Below are 12,339 nucleotides of genomic sequence, written 5' to 3'. Positions count from 1 at the left end.
GGCATAGTGCCCCGCAAGAAAGTGATTGGCACAAAGCTTGATCAGGCATTGCGCTACAGAAAGAGCGACTAGACGATAAAGCGACCGAGTCGAGGCTATCATAATTTCCGTAGGGGATTTCTCAACGTGATGCCAAAAGGAGCGGAAAGGATTTTGTAAGCTAGAATTTATGGCATTCATCTTTCACTACCTACCCGCAAGACTCGCGGGGACCCACTTGGCCTGATCCTGGATGTTTAAAGACTCTCTTAGCCCTTCAGAATGTCCCTTTACACTAATGCCAACTCAGTGCAGCATTCCAACTTGATGGCGCCAAAAGAACCGAACAAGCAGACGCAGTTGAGCGCGAGGAAGGAAGGAACCAATCGAGTCATCAAAAGGCCCGCCCGTGGATTCCACAGGTTTCGAGGTGGCGTGCTGAACGTCGCTCCGAAAGGCGCAGAGAAAAGAATGTGTGTAACTCCACAACGGCTGGCAGCTGTTAGTCAGTGCACGTTACTGTTTGTTGCAAGGTCACTCACATGTTTGCGCGCGCAGGGTCAAGGAGAACCAGAAGTCACCACTACTACGCCTGCCGACCGAGATTCGTGATTACATCTGGAAGCATATCCTTGGAGGCCAGACCTACCTAGCGATGTGCTTTAGCGGAATGTACTACAGCGGGAGCTACAGATTCGCGCCATCTGCTGCGGAGCCCCGCAACAGGATGGCACTCCTTCGTACCTGCCGTCAGGTCTACTCTGAGGCTGTTCTATATGCTCTGAACAATGCCACCTTCGCTTACAAAGACCTGGCGTATCTGAAGCGGTCAGTCAAGTCTCTCGGCACATACCAACGGAAGCAAGTCACACACCTCCGGCTGGACTGTCAGGGACCTAACTATCCCGCCTGGAAGTACGCCTCGAAGCTCACCGGCAGCGAATTGGATCTCAACAAGACCTTTCCGGCCTTGACCCGGATTACGGTACTCGTTCATCAGGTCACTGACACACACCACGATGCATACGAAGCAATAGCCAAGATTCTTCCTCAACAACTCAGTCGAACTATCGAGGCTACTGGCGCTATTCTTGTTGTAGAGTGTACTCCTGCTGAGGTGGGATCATTCAATGTGGACGAGATGGACGAAGTGGACGAAGGGAAAGATGCGTCTTCGGCGAAGGAACCGACGCAAGAGTAAATATTGCAAGGTTGGCGGTCACGGATTGGTGTTAATTAGGAGTTCCGTTGTAAGACGCTCAGAGATCAGTGGTCGATTGACGATAGCAGAAGCAGCTCGAGCTTGGGATCTTGGACACTAGCATGAACGACCGGGCGACGAACTAAGACAAGAGGCTGGAACATTTGGAGGCAGTCAACGGCAATCTGATAATAATTTTGGAGGCTACAACAGTTCTACTGTTGCCGCTGACATCTCTTGGCACTCAGTATTTCTTACATACCACCGCAGCCAGCGAACAGAACAAATCACGCTCCAAGCTGAAGCCAGGCAAGGCCAAGAAAACAGACAGAAAGGCCTTTGAAATGTTAGCCCAATCGTAGGAACCCAATAATTTGGCGCTGACATACTACAGCTCAGCGCGGAACCAGCAGAGTTCGCCTCTGCTACTTCTACCACCTGAACTCCACATCCAGATCTTCACATACTTGCTTGCAGGTCAGACATGGAATACCAGATACGATACACGTTTCAGGACGACATTATCGATAAACCAAACCAGACACCACGATACAGTCGCACTGGCTCAAAGCTGTCGCCAGATCTGCGCTGAGACGCAGCTCCTTCCGTTCAAACTGGGCATCTTCTCAGTTCTCAACTGTGTCAGTCTACATCGTTTGCTATCAGCAATCATGCCGTATGAATGAGTCGTCATTTCCAAGATCCAAATCGTGTGCAACTTCGAATGTACCGAAGAGGGCTGCAGCGATGGCGCGATCCTTACGCAACAATGGTGTTTCTCTCAGCTCGGCTCTTTCAAGTGCATACGGATCATTGCGCAAGCTGTCGACTGTACTGGACACCTCAGGAGAAATTTGCCCGCGTCTTGGATGGATAAGCTTGTGAAGACGCTGCAAGCCTATGTCCGCGTACAGAACAAGGGCGTCGAAATTGTGTTGGCGCGAACGTACATCTTGTTTTGAAATGAGTAGGTAAAGGCGAACCATTCACACAACCACCTCTCACGTACGGTTGAAAACTGTATTGAAGCTAAATGATTTTGATAGTCGGAAAGTGTTGAGTGAGAATTGATCAGATTCCTCTGCCGAGCTTACCAGTATATAGGTACTTCTGATCCACATTAGACTGGCTTACTCCAAACTTTGATCCGGAGCGTTCCGCTGCCCCTCCCAATCCACATCTGTTGCGATAAGTTGGTAATATGGAGTGGGAGTTCTCGCCCCAGCGCTACGACTTCGGCGCGACTCTCTTTATTCTTATTGCGGTGCAAGTCGGTCCTACAACCTTGATCGTCACCTCTATTGACTACCTTGGACTAGCACGTCTCAGGACATGTATATATGGTCGCCTCCTAGCTAGCAAGCAACTCAGCGCAGTTTTCCATCGACTATACAGCGGCTACGTCTGCCGCAACAGTTTTCATGGTACCCGCTGCCCGCTGCCCGCTAGGAGTCGCCGACCAAACAAAGAGCGCTCGGGCACCGGAAGAGGACAAAATCCCATCTTTACATGGTCTTTAGCTTACTCCTAGAACGTTGTTACACAGCCGTTGACCACCAGCCCCGAATCACCAGCCTGTTCGTTCCAAGGCCTCGACACTGGTTTTTCCCGGCCGCCATCCCAGCAATTCGGGGCTTACCCTCGTGTCAGAGGGTCCAAAGTTGGTCTGTCGACTCGCCTGGCCTTATCATATTCGACGCCCTTGACGAGACTGTGGCTGAGCTGAGGGTTCATCATGAATGTCTGGTAGAGACAGCGGCTGGGTAGGGCTGTCGATCCAGGTGGTAAAGCGATCGAGAAGCAACTCAACCAACTAGGCGGACATTTTGCGTGCCTGAACGAATGGAATGGAGATCCATTGTTGGAGGTGGATGTCATGGTATTGATCCTCCCTTGCACACATGCTTGAAGGTGTCAGTTGAGTGGGATGCGCTTTTCAGTGGATTAAGTGTACTTGAAAAGCCAACTGATCGTCCTTCCCTATGACCTTTCGCACTCTGACTTTCGAAGAAGCCATGTTACGTGTATGTCTGCGTGACAAAACACATCACAAGAGCTTTATGTACTTGCAGCAGGCAGTGAGCCATCGCATACAAGGGTGCTCAAGTACGAAAGATGAATTTGGTTTATATTACCACAGAGGAAGCAAGGGCGCATTCTTCACAGACTGGTTGCAGATACGTACGGAAGACATGTTTGAAGTGTGTGGATTCAATTCGTAACTCATAAACTCATAAATGCGTCGCTACATGTATAGGAAGTGTCATCTATATATAGGCTATCTATAACTCTGGCTTTTTACTTCTTGGATGTTGTCTTGGTCTTCTTGTCATCGACCTTCTTTGTGGTGCTTGTGGTCTTAGGGGCTGATGTTATCGTTGCTGATGCTGCCTCTGCCTTAACTTGGGGCGTTATTGAAGCCGCCGGAGTTGTCCGACTGTTGTCTTCAATCGAGCTAGCAGGTAATGAATTTGATGAAGCCGATGAAGCCGATGTGCGAGTGACAGTGGACAAGGTTGTCTTAGGGGGACCATTGACGCGGTAGCTCTCAAGAGCGTCCTCAAGCTTCTCAACTTTTTCGTAAGCCTCCAAAAGCTCGAAATTGGCCATTGTGTTCATGATGGCTGACTTCTCAAAGTCAGATGTGCTCTCGGCCTTGCTGCGGTACTTCTCTTCCATAGGGTCGATGAACTTGGTAGTTTCAGGGTATCCCCAATCACCGAGGCTAGTGACGTTGAAAGCAGCCATCATGTCATGGTCTTCGTGAATGAGGTTGTGGCAATGGAACATGTACACACCATCGTAAGGAGCATAGCGTGCAATGACTGTGACTTTCTCGTTCTCGCCAAGCAGAACAACATCTTTGAGTGCCTCCTTCTCATAGTCGAGGACAGAACGCTTGCCACCGGTGCGAGACAGGATTTGGAAGTCGACTAGATGAATATGGACTGGGTGCGACCAGCCACCACTGGAGTTCTCGAGCTCCCAAACCTCGATGGCGCCACGCTGAGGCTTAGCCAAAATGCGATTCTTGACATCAGCGAAAGTGACACCGTTGACAGTCCATGCGCCGCCAGACTTGCCAAACTTAAAGCTCCTGTCAATGCCACTCTTCTTTGGTGGGAATGGAACATTGCGAAGGGCAGATGGGATGTCGCCGTTGTTGCTCGTGTCCTTAACATCCTTACCAACAACAAACTGCATGACCTTGTCTGTAGCAGCGTAGTCCTCATCGTGTTGGACATCGCGGCCATTCTTGAGAGTGACGTTCTTGCCGGCAAATTGTGCAAAATCGAAGACGACTTCCCAACGCTCGGCCATGGAGATCTCGAGGTTGTTGCTCTTCACAGGCTTGGTCAGAAGGCCAGTATCGGCACCGATGACGTGAAAGTCGACTGCCTTACCGTCGACCTCGAAAGTAAGCTTGAATGCTCGGCTGATAGAAGCATCGAGGAATCTGAGGCGGTATTTGCGAGGCTCGACCTTGTGGAAGGGCCAAGGCTGTCCGTTGACGTGGATAACATCGCCAAAGAGTGAATTGGTCTCATCCTTGGGGTCGAAGAGCGTTCCGTCACTGTTGTACTGCTTGGATGACAGTGCGAGAGGCAGGTCATAGCTGCCCTTGGGCAGACCAAGAGCGTCCTCAGCAGGGTCATGCAGGATGTAGAAGCCAGCTTGCCCGAAGTAAGCATTCTCGGCAGTGTGGTGGGCAGCATGGTCGTGATACCACAGAGTGCGAGCACTCTGGTGATTAGGATAGTCTATGCAAGGTTAGTGGCAGTGAGAGTACACGTTGCATGGCTACTTACAATAGTCCTTGTATTGATTGGGCTTAGTCACATCCTCGGCCCACCCGTCGAACGGCGCACGACTGTAGGAGCCGTGAAGATGAACTGAGAGGTCCTTATCACCGTGGTTCCTGAACCGAACAACTGCCTCACGTCCCTTCTCCATGCGGAAAGTAGGACCGGGAGACATACCATCGTATCCGACAAGCCGAGCAGGCTTCAGACCAGGATAGACTTGCTGGGTAAGAGGCTTGACGTCGATCTCATAGTAGTCGATGGAGTTGCCAGTGGTAGCGTTGGTATATGTGTAGAGGGGCCTCTTGTCCGAGGGGAAGGGAAGAGGGGTTTGGAAGATTTGCTTGTACTCGGGGCTTAGCCACTTGCCATCGCCAGCCAAAGCCTGTGAAGCGAAGAGGGCAGTAATACTCAAGAAGAGTGATTGCCACATAGCGAATAGCGAATATGAAGAATGAGCCAGAAAGAGGCAATTCTCGATGCTGATGAGCAAGTATTAGAATGTTTGAGCTGATAAGGATACGAACAAGGCATCTCATGATGAACTTATATATCTATCGAGTCTCGATACCACGAAGCCTTAGGCCGTTCGTCTGCATGGTGTTGGGCGTTCTCGGGCGGTCCAGTCGACCTGACTATCCAGGCTGGTCATGGCACGATGCTCGAAAGCTTCTTGTCGGCGTCCATAACAACGCTCGTTATGCGATATCGCCAAGCCTGGCAGCCACGTTTGCTAGACTACCCGTCTAGGGTGATTGAACACCTATAGCCGCACCTCATCTTGGTCCAGACGACAGACGCCACGTCCAGCCATGTCTTAGATAGGCTTGAAAGTGAATGTCAGGCTGCAGAAGGACCGTGCGTAAAGCGTGGATGCTACACGGGAGTACCAATAGCAAGACTAGAGTCCACGATGGCTGTCTATGCTGGGTCGAAGCATGCAGAAGCTACCAGGTCGCCGATAGGCTTCAGAGCCTTGCTGCAAATTGGGAAAGTGCATCAGCTCTGCCGTCGCCAAGAGCATATTCTTCTGATCTGGCCCGACCTGACAAAGTGTCTGAGCAAGCGAACAACAGAATACCGATTGGGATAAGTAGAGAAAACGAGAGGCCGAGAAAGTCCAAGGAAGGTAAAGCAGAACGGGAAAATGTACCAAAGAGACATCGCAGTCAGCCACAGCTGAACACTGCTTTGAACTGTCAACGTAGCACACGGCACATACGAGAATCCCAGCGCCTCTTGTCGAAAGACGCGGCGAAGACCGGTTAGGGCGTCTAGAGGCGGCCTCGTGCCTTGGGCGACCAAAATAGGACGCGGTTGATCTTTTGGTAGAGAAGAGAGGGCTTGGAGAGTCGAGACCTGCTAATGCTAGACCCAAGGCCGTCACTAGTCACGTGATCTATGAGCTCAAGCGAACGACTTGACCAGATTCGCGAGGCTTTCGTCGGGACTTCTCCCAAGGACTTCAGCCTCAGGTCGCAGCTTTACAACGCATCCGCCGCGCTCCGCGACGACACACAGCAGGAGCTCTACCGTTTCCCAGCACCTTCCTGGAACGAAGGCAAGGCAACGATGAAATTGTAAAGCAGGGCATACGGCACTACCTGAGGTGCTTCTGACACTCGACGTATAAAGGGCGCACTTGAGACCCGTCAAGCCTGCTTGGCCAAGCTGCTAGCGCTGGAGCTGCTACCCTGGATCCCTTCACAAGGCTGATATGTAATCCCTGACCTCAGCTCGCGTCGGCAATGCCGCCTGCAAGACCGAAGGCAAGGCGGGCTGTGGCCGTCGATCTGGTTATGTTCCGAGCACTAGTAACGTTCTATTCCCAAAGTGGCATAACTATGTGTGTAATCTCGCTTCATATGGGAAGCTTCTGATGCGCCGACGAGTGCGTTTCGAATCCCGGTGAACTTGCTGATATCTTTAAATTATCAGCCTCCAATTCGCATTCAAAGGCACTCTTCACGATATGTCTCTTCCTGTTTTACTCGCTTAAGGCCGCTGCTTCGCCTCTTTCCAATATGTGGCTTGCAGCTGCCAAGGTTGATCCCGCCTGCTGGGCCATCAGCAATCCCTGCAAATACGAGCTGCTCCAGTCCGCCAAGGCTTCAAACCTTCTCACCACTGCCTGGTCCGCACACCGGGACGACTCTCGCAGCATACAGAGGATGCAAGGGCCCTTACGCCGCATTATCGTCCGCTTTACAACCCACATCTCTGCCTAGTGCATCTTTGGGTTATAGTCATGGCCACGTTGACGGCCACGAACGCCCGTAGGTCCCAGACTATTGGCTATCTGGATCGCGATGTTCGTCTGGGAGCTCGGTAATGTGGTCGAGCCTCAGCGTGACGTTGAACCCACAATCGCCTGGCTTCTTTCTGCCGATTATCTTCCGCTAGCCAGAATCTGGCTTTTGCGGGTCCTTGCAGATTGTTACCAGTACCAAAAGAGGTATATCAACGTCAACATTTGAGCCGTGGACCAGGAACAGGCACTGTGCCACGCGAATGCCTGGACGATGTCAAGCGAGTCAAGATCACGCGCGTATGATTTTGCACATCACTGCCAATAACGGTCCTAATATGCCGTGACATCAGTACTACCGGCCATCTGCACGTCAGGGACCCCGCAGTATCAGCTGTCAGCCTGCACGAGCAGTCTGTATCGTGCGTTATCAAACGCTGGATTTGCTCGGCGATAGTGTCTTCAACTGCATTGGCCAGATTCGACAAGATCCTCACACCCAATCCGAGGAACATCTGCTGTACGTCTATATATAGCTCTGCTCGTCCGATGACGACGGGTAATACCTGCAAGAATTCACCACGCGCTCCGCTTCATCACACCATATCTACATACCATGCTGTGTGTTGTCGCACCAGCGGACAATGACTGACGTGGCAGGACGGCAGCAGCGCAACCATCACATGGACGATAGTATGGTCCTAAGTCCCCAGCATCTGCGAGCTTTGCGCGAGAATTTGAATTAAGCAACACAATTACCCTCACAAACGGTCTCGCCATGTGATCACTTATGGCGTCCACCACGAGAGTAACTTTTGCGGCTTCAGATGTTGGCAAACGACAAATCGTGCACATCCCGCGTGACACTCTTCAGGTAAGTGAATCAAGGCAGCTCTAGGTGCAAGATGCCGCATCTTCACTCATGGTACTGTATCCACATAACTGTATCTGTGTAGTTGCACGTGTGCGACCTCGATCCATGCCACCAAAGGAAGAGCCCCCGAGTCGTCTAAAGCACAGCTAGAATAAATCGACAGAAGCTTGAAGGGCTTTTTCACGATGAAGTGCTCTTTTCAATTCGAAACCGCCAGAACGGACATTTCTCCGTTACTCTCCCAGAGCAGGGTACGACTCTCCAATCTCACCTCAGTGACGCCTCAAACAATGAGAATGCACGCTTGATAGTTGTAGAGCTTGGCGGCGGCAGAGATGGCGCATACTATGCATATTTTCTTCGAGGCTTCCAGCTAATGTTGAAGAGCAACATCAACGGCATGCACAGCGGAAGTCTGAGCCGGAGCACTTGATGCAGCCACCAGTAGCCCCGGGTCAATTTGAGGCTGGGCTGCAACGGTACCGTCAACAATAACAACAACAATAACAGCAGCAGCAGCAGTAGTATCAACAATAGCGAAAAACTCCCCAGCAGCAGACCCAGCAGCCAACAAGTGCTGGTCAATCAGACCAGTCAGGAGAATCTAGATCGATGAACCGAGAGGAGATAATGCGAACAGCCGAGCAGCGAAAACTGCAGAGCGCGAACTCTAGTCTTAAGCGCAAGTAAAAATCAACGTTCATAGAGTCTCACGCTCAGCGCAGACTACTCGGAGATTAACTCTTCTACATCGTCCTCAGTTGCGCGGGTGTACCCCAGCACTCTCGATGCTCCGCCCAGGTTTTCATCTTTCGAAATGGAAAGTGTGCCGCGCACGTGAAGTTTCGCCCATCTTCTAAACAAATCCCGGTTTTCTTGTGTGCTATCATGAGTTTTGGGCCGGACGAGAGCAATGCCTGGGCGCCGCTTAGTGGGGGATGAGTCGATATCTCCCATGTCATATGTAGTATGCACCATCGCGTCTATTTCCAAAGTTAGTATGATGGTCTCTAATGATCGATATGGGCAATGGTTGATGATCTCTTATACTGAACTTCTTGTGTAATCTTGGGCGGGTACGACGTGGGGTACCGCTGTACATGTTGCATTATGCAGTAATGCTTAGCTCAGGTTGCGGTACTCAAGAAAAGAACAGGACGCTGAGTCCAGAAAGATGTAGCTGAAGAAAGGTCATTTCTGGAGTGCCACTTGCAGCTTTCCCGGAAGAGATATGTTGTGGTCATGCTTTGAATGCGCCAGCCTACGTTTACTTTGCTAAAACAGCCTTCACAGGGCTCGGAATAGTCAGGGAGGAATCCCTGATCTCCTTGACGGCCGTACGTTACTTTTTCCCAATTTCTGTTGATACGTTTGCAGCTTTACGCTTTGTTGCAGTTTTGCTTTTGTTAGAGTTAAGAGGACGTAAGAAAAGCATGGTTTTTAAAGACAAGAGTTTACTAAAGAGAGCTGCAGGTTACTAAATCGTTTATAAGTAGGTTCAGAGTTCGGGAATCTTAGCAAAAACCTGTTTGCCCATAGGGGCAAGCAATGCCTAGGCTTGTTATCTCTAGCTAGCTGTTCCTGTCTGGGGAAGCTTCTGTCCTTTGCCCTAGGAGCAACTACTATTTTCGCCCCTGGAGGCAACCTAACCCTACCTTATCAGTACAGTTTGGGCAAACATTATGCCATGCCCCCTGATTAGGGCACCAATTTTTTCCCGTTAGGAGGTCGCAGCATCTCGTTATCAGGTAGGTTGTCTTCAGGCCCTGTACGGAGAGGGATAACGTCGGAAAGACAAGAAGGTGCAATTATAGTATCTAGCTAGCTAGGAATACAAGACCTATCTGGGTAGAAGCAGAAAAGACAAGCGCTATAGTATTGCTCTGTAGATTTGTTCTCCTAAGGTTGTTTGTGTCTTTGGTACTCTCCATAGTAAGTCTATAGAATTAGAATTATCCACTCCTTCTGTCAGATTCACGACCATATAAGCCAAAGGAAGGCATACGGCACAGCATGGTAACACAAGGTGCTTGGGTGTAACCACACAACAATGTACCTGCAGTTCAAACGTAGAACAACGAGAAGATAATTAATTTTCATCATAACTACCCATAATTCATCTCTGTTGCGGTGCAAGTCGGTCCGACAGGCCTCGATCGTCACCTCAGTTGACTACCTTGGACTAGCACGTCTCAGGGCATGTATATATGGTCGCCTCCTAGCTAGCAAGCAACTCAGCGCAGTTTTCCATCGATATACAGCGGCTACGTTTGCCGCAACAATCTCAATTGAACATCCATTCAATCCGATACCTTCAAGCCAAGAAGCTGAACTAAAATCACCATCCTATCTAAAATACTAAGCACTAAGCTACAGCCTCGGCAGTTACTCTGTACAACAGCACGTTACTTAGTAATATTCTATACTATACTACTATATAAGTTATAGAGTTAATGTGGGCTAATCTAGGCTTAAACAGGGTAGAGTCTGAGTATAGTTGTCAGGTATGCTCGGGCATGTAGCCAGATCAAGGCTACCTCTGACCTGAGTATTAACTGTTGCGGTGCAAGTCGGTCCGACAAGCCTTGATCGTCACATCTGTTGACTACCTTGGACTAGCACGTCTCAGGGCATGTATATATGGTCACCTCCTAGCTAGCAAGCAACTCAGCGCAGTTTCCATCGACTATACAGCGGCTACGTCTGCCACAACATTAACGATATGTACTGTTCCGTCCAGGTGCTTACTATCTGAGTGAGCATTGCCAACCCATTTTGCTTGCATGGCCGAGTGGGGCGGAGCCTAGTCTTGACAATCTAAATAGTCTTAGTAGTGTAAATAATTCGTCTGTGTAAACAACTTCATGATGGTAGGGCACGTTGTTTGGATTCAACAATTACATTTTAAGGAATAGGAAAACAACCTAAGCTATACTAGTACTAAGTTTTCCCCGCATTTGCATTTTAAAGGTAGGAAAAATCAAGGTAATAAAAAACCTAGCCCAGGGATGACAAGACAGCAGGGAGCCAAGGATGAAGGTAGTGCCGTCCTAAAGATTGATAACGCCAATGCGTTTCCTGTTGGTGTCGAAGACGTGCAGAGCCTTTGCAACGACCAAGTTACCCAAGTGAATGCCCGTACTTCCCTTTACACCCACCATGTTACCAGCAGCGTCCATGGAGAGGTCGAGATGACCAGAGACAGCCTTAGTAAAAAAGCTGAAGGTGGCACTCTGGGCGGAGCCGAAAAGGGTCGGGTTGTCGAATTTCGCAGCAACAATTCCTCCGTTGGTCGGAACGTTGGTAAGTTTGCCGTAGGTGGCAGTCAAATTCTCGTCCATTACGCCAGCCAACTCGTGGATGACGTAGTTGATGGCGACAATAGCGATAACTCTGCCGGTAGAGGTGACGAGGTGGACTTTGAAATCGCTGAAGAGATCCCTCTTGGCGACATCGTGAGTGCCATGAGTGGTAAGATCGAGAGAGGAGGCGTCAGGCTCAGGGACAGTATCCCTAGCGGAGAAAGGCTCGAGCGAAGGGGTACGGGTTTCAAGACCGTTGTCCATGCGAGCGGCGATGAGCTCGGATGAGGCCACTGGCGACCCAGTGACGCTGGTGACGGCACAGAGGCCAATGATGGCGGAGAGAATGGAGAACTTCATATTGAACGAGTGTTTTTCAAAAGTGAACTGTTTGAATCTTGGGGTTGTGTGATGATGTTTCAGTGAGAGTGGTTGCTGATGATACAACAGAACCTGAGAATGTAGAAGGGTTTATATATAAATCTTCGGTTTGTAAAGGTCCTTTTCTGACAAGGACAGGCCTGTCCCTTCGCTATGAGCAGATAATGATACAAGATGAAGGATGGTCAACTAGGGCATACTTCGGCAGAGGACGTTGAATGGAGAACCTAATACAGTGGCACACTACACACTAGCCGATTGATAGCACGTGTCTGAGAAGCGCTGTGAAGGTAGATGACCTGTAATGTCCAGCCGGGGATTTCCCATCTAAGTAATCTAGCTGCTGGTTGGCTTGCTCGTTGAAAATTTGAGTGGTTCTTGATCCCCTTCCCCTTCTACTATCGTCAAGCAAAGGATGACCTCAGCCTGGCGTATTCTTGCAAGCCATAAGAGAAGACCTGTATTGATGGGCATTACGATGGCTTCCAATTGCAAGCCTAACTTCACGTTTGTGGGTTGTGCAGAGCGCAGAAGATTGGTACCCGTGGCTC

At 50.0% G+C, this 12,339-nt stretch overlaps 6 protein-coding genes across 6 annotated transcripts; 3 read left to right on the top strand and 3 right to left on the bottom strand.

Moving 5' to 3' along the window:
- Window positions 1-261: 261 nt before the first annotated feature.
- On the top strand, window positions 262-1,180 carry M421DRAFT_89710 (uncharacterized protein; the record flags this gene model as incomplete). The annotated part of the gene is made up of 2 exons (XM_033597792.1): window positions 262-452; window positions 538-1,180. The coding sequence occupies 2 exons, from the start codon at window positions 262-264 to the stop codon at window positions 1,178-1,180; spliced, it is 834 nt and encodes a 277-aa protein (XP_033452673.1).
- A 1,397-nt stretch (window positions 1,181-2,577) lies between these two features.
- Window positions 2,578-3,091, bottom strand: M421DRAFT_417144 (uncharacterized protein). The gene has a single exon (XM_033591335.1). It carries the CDS (start codon window positions 3,056-3,058, stop codon window positions 2,816-2,818), a length of 243 nt encoding a protein of 80 aa, XP_033452672.1. The 5' UTR covers window positions 3,059-3,091; the 3' UTR covers window positions 2,578-2,815.
- A 387-nt stretch (window positions 3,092-3,478) lies between these two features.
- On the bottom strand, window positions 3,479-5,416 carry M421DRAFT_54605 (uncharacterized protein; the record flags this gene model as incomplete). Its single annotated transcript, XM_033595237.1, has 2 exons — window positions 3,479-4,941; window positions 4,990-5,416. 2 exons carry the CDS (start codon window positions 5,414-5,416, stop codon window positions 3,479-3,481), a joined length of 1,890 nt encoding a protein of 629 aa, XP_033452671.1.
- An 89-nt stretch (window positions 5,417-5,505) lies between these two features.
- Window positions 5,506-6,353, top strand: M421DRAFT_291607 (uncharacterized protein). Its single transcript, XM_033589031.1, has one exon. The coding sequence runs from the start codon at window positions 5,821-5,823 to the stop codon at window positions 6,250-6,252; it is 432 nt and encodes a 143-aa protein (XP_033452670.1). The 5' UTR covers window positions 5,506-5,820; the 3' UTR covers window positions 6,253-6,353.
- Window positions 6,354-6,577: 224 nt separating this feature from the next.
- Window positions 6,578-7,537, top strand: M421DRAFT_403292 (uncharacterized protein; the record flags this gene model as incomplete). Its single annotated transcript, XM_033590256.1, has 3 exons — window positions 6,578-6,829; window positions 7,029-7,259; window positions 7,417-7,537. Exons 1-3 carry the CDS (start codon window positions 6,732-6,734, stop codon window positions 7,535-7,537), a joined length of 450 nt encoding a protein of 149 aa, XP_033452669.1. The 5' UTR covers window positions 6,578-6,731.
- Window positions 7,538-10,980: 3,443 nt separating this feature from the next.
- M421DRAFT_417141 (uncharacterized protein) lies at window positions 10,981-11,965 on the bottom strand. Its single transcript, XM_033591334.1, has one exon. It carries the CDS (start codon window positions 11,765-11,767, stop codon window positions 11,156-11,158), a length of 612 nt encoding a protein of 203 aa, XP_033452668.1. The 5' UTR covers window positions 11,768-11,965; the 3' UTR covers window positions 10,981-11,155.
- Window positions 11,966-12,339: the final 374 nt, after the last annotated feature.

This window comes from Didymella exigua (genome assembly GCF_010094145.1).
Source record: "Didymella exigua CBS 183.55 unplaced genomic scaffold M421scaffold_4, whole genome shotgun sequence".
Taxonomy (NCBI): Eukaryota; Fungi; Ascomycota; class Dothideomycetes; order Pleosporales; family Didymellaceae; genus Didymella; species Didymella exigua.
The sequence above is the reverse complement of the archived record's forward strand: the minus strand, read 5'-3'. Positions and strand labels throughout refer to the sequence as shown.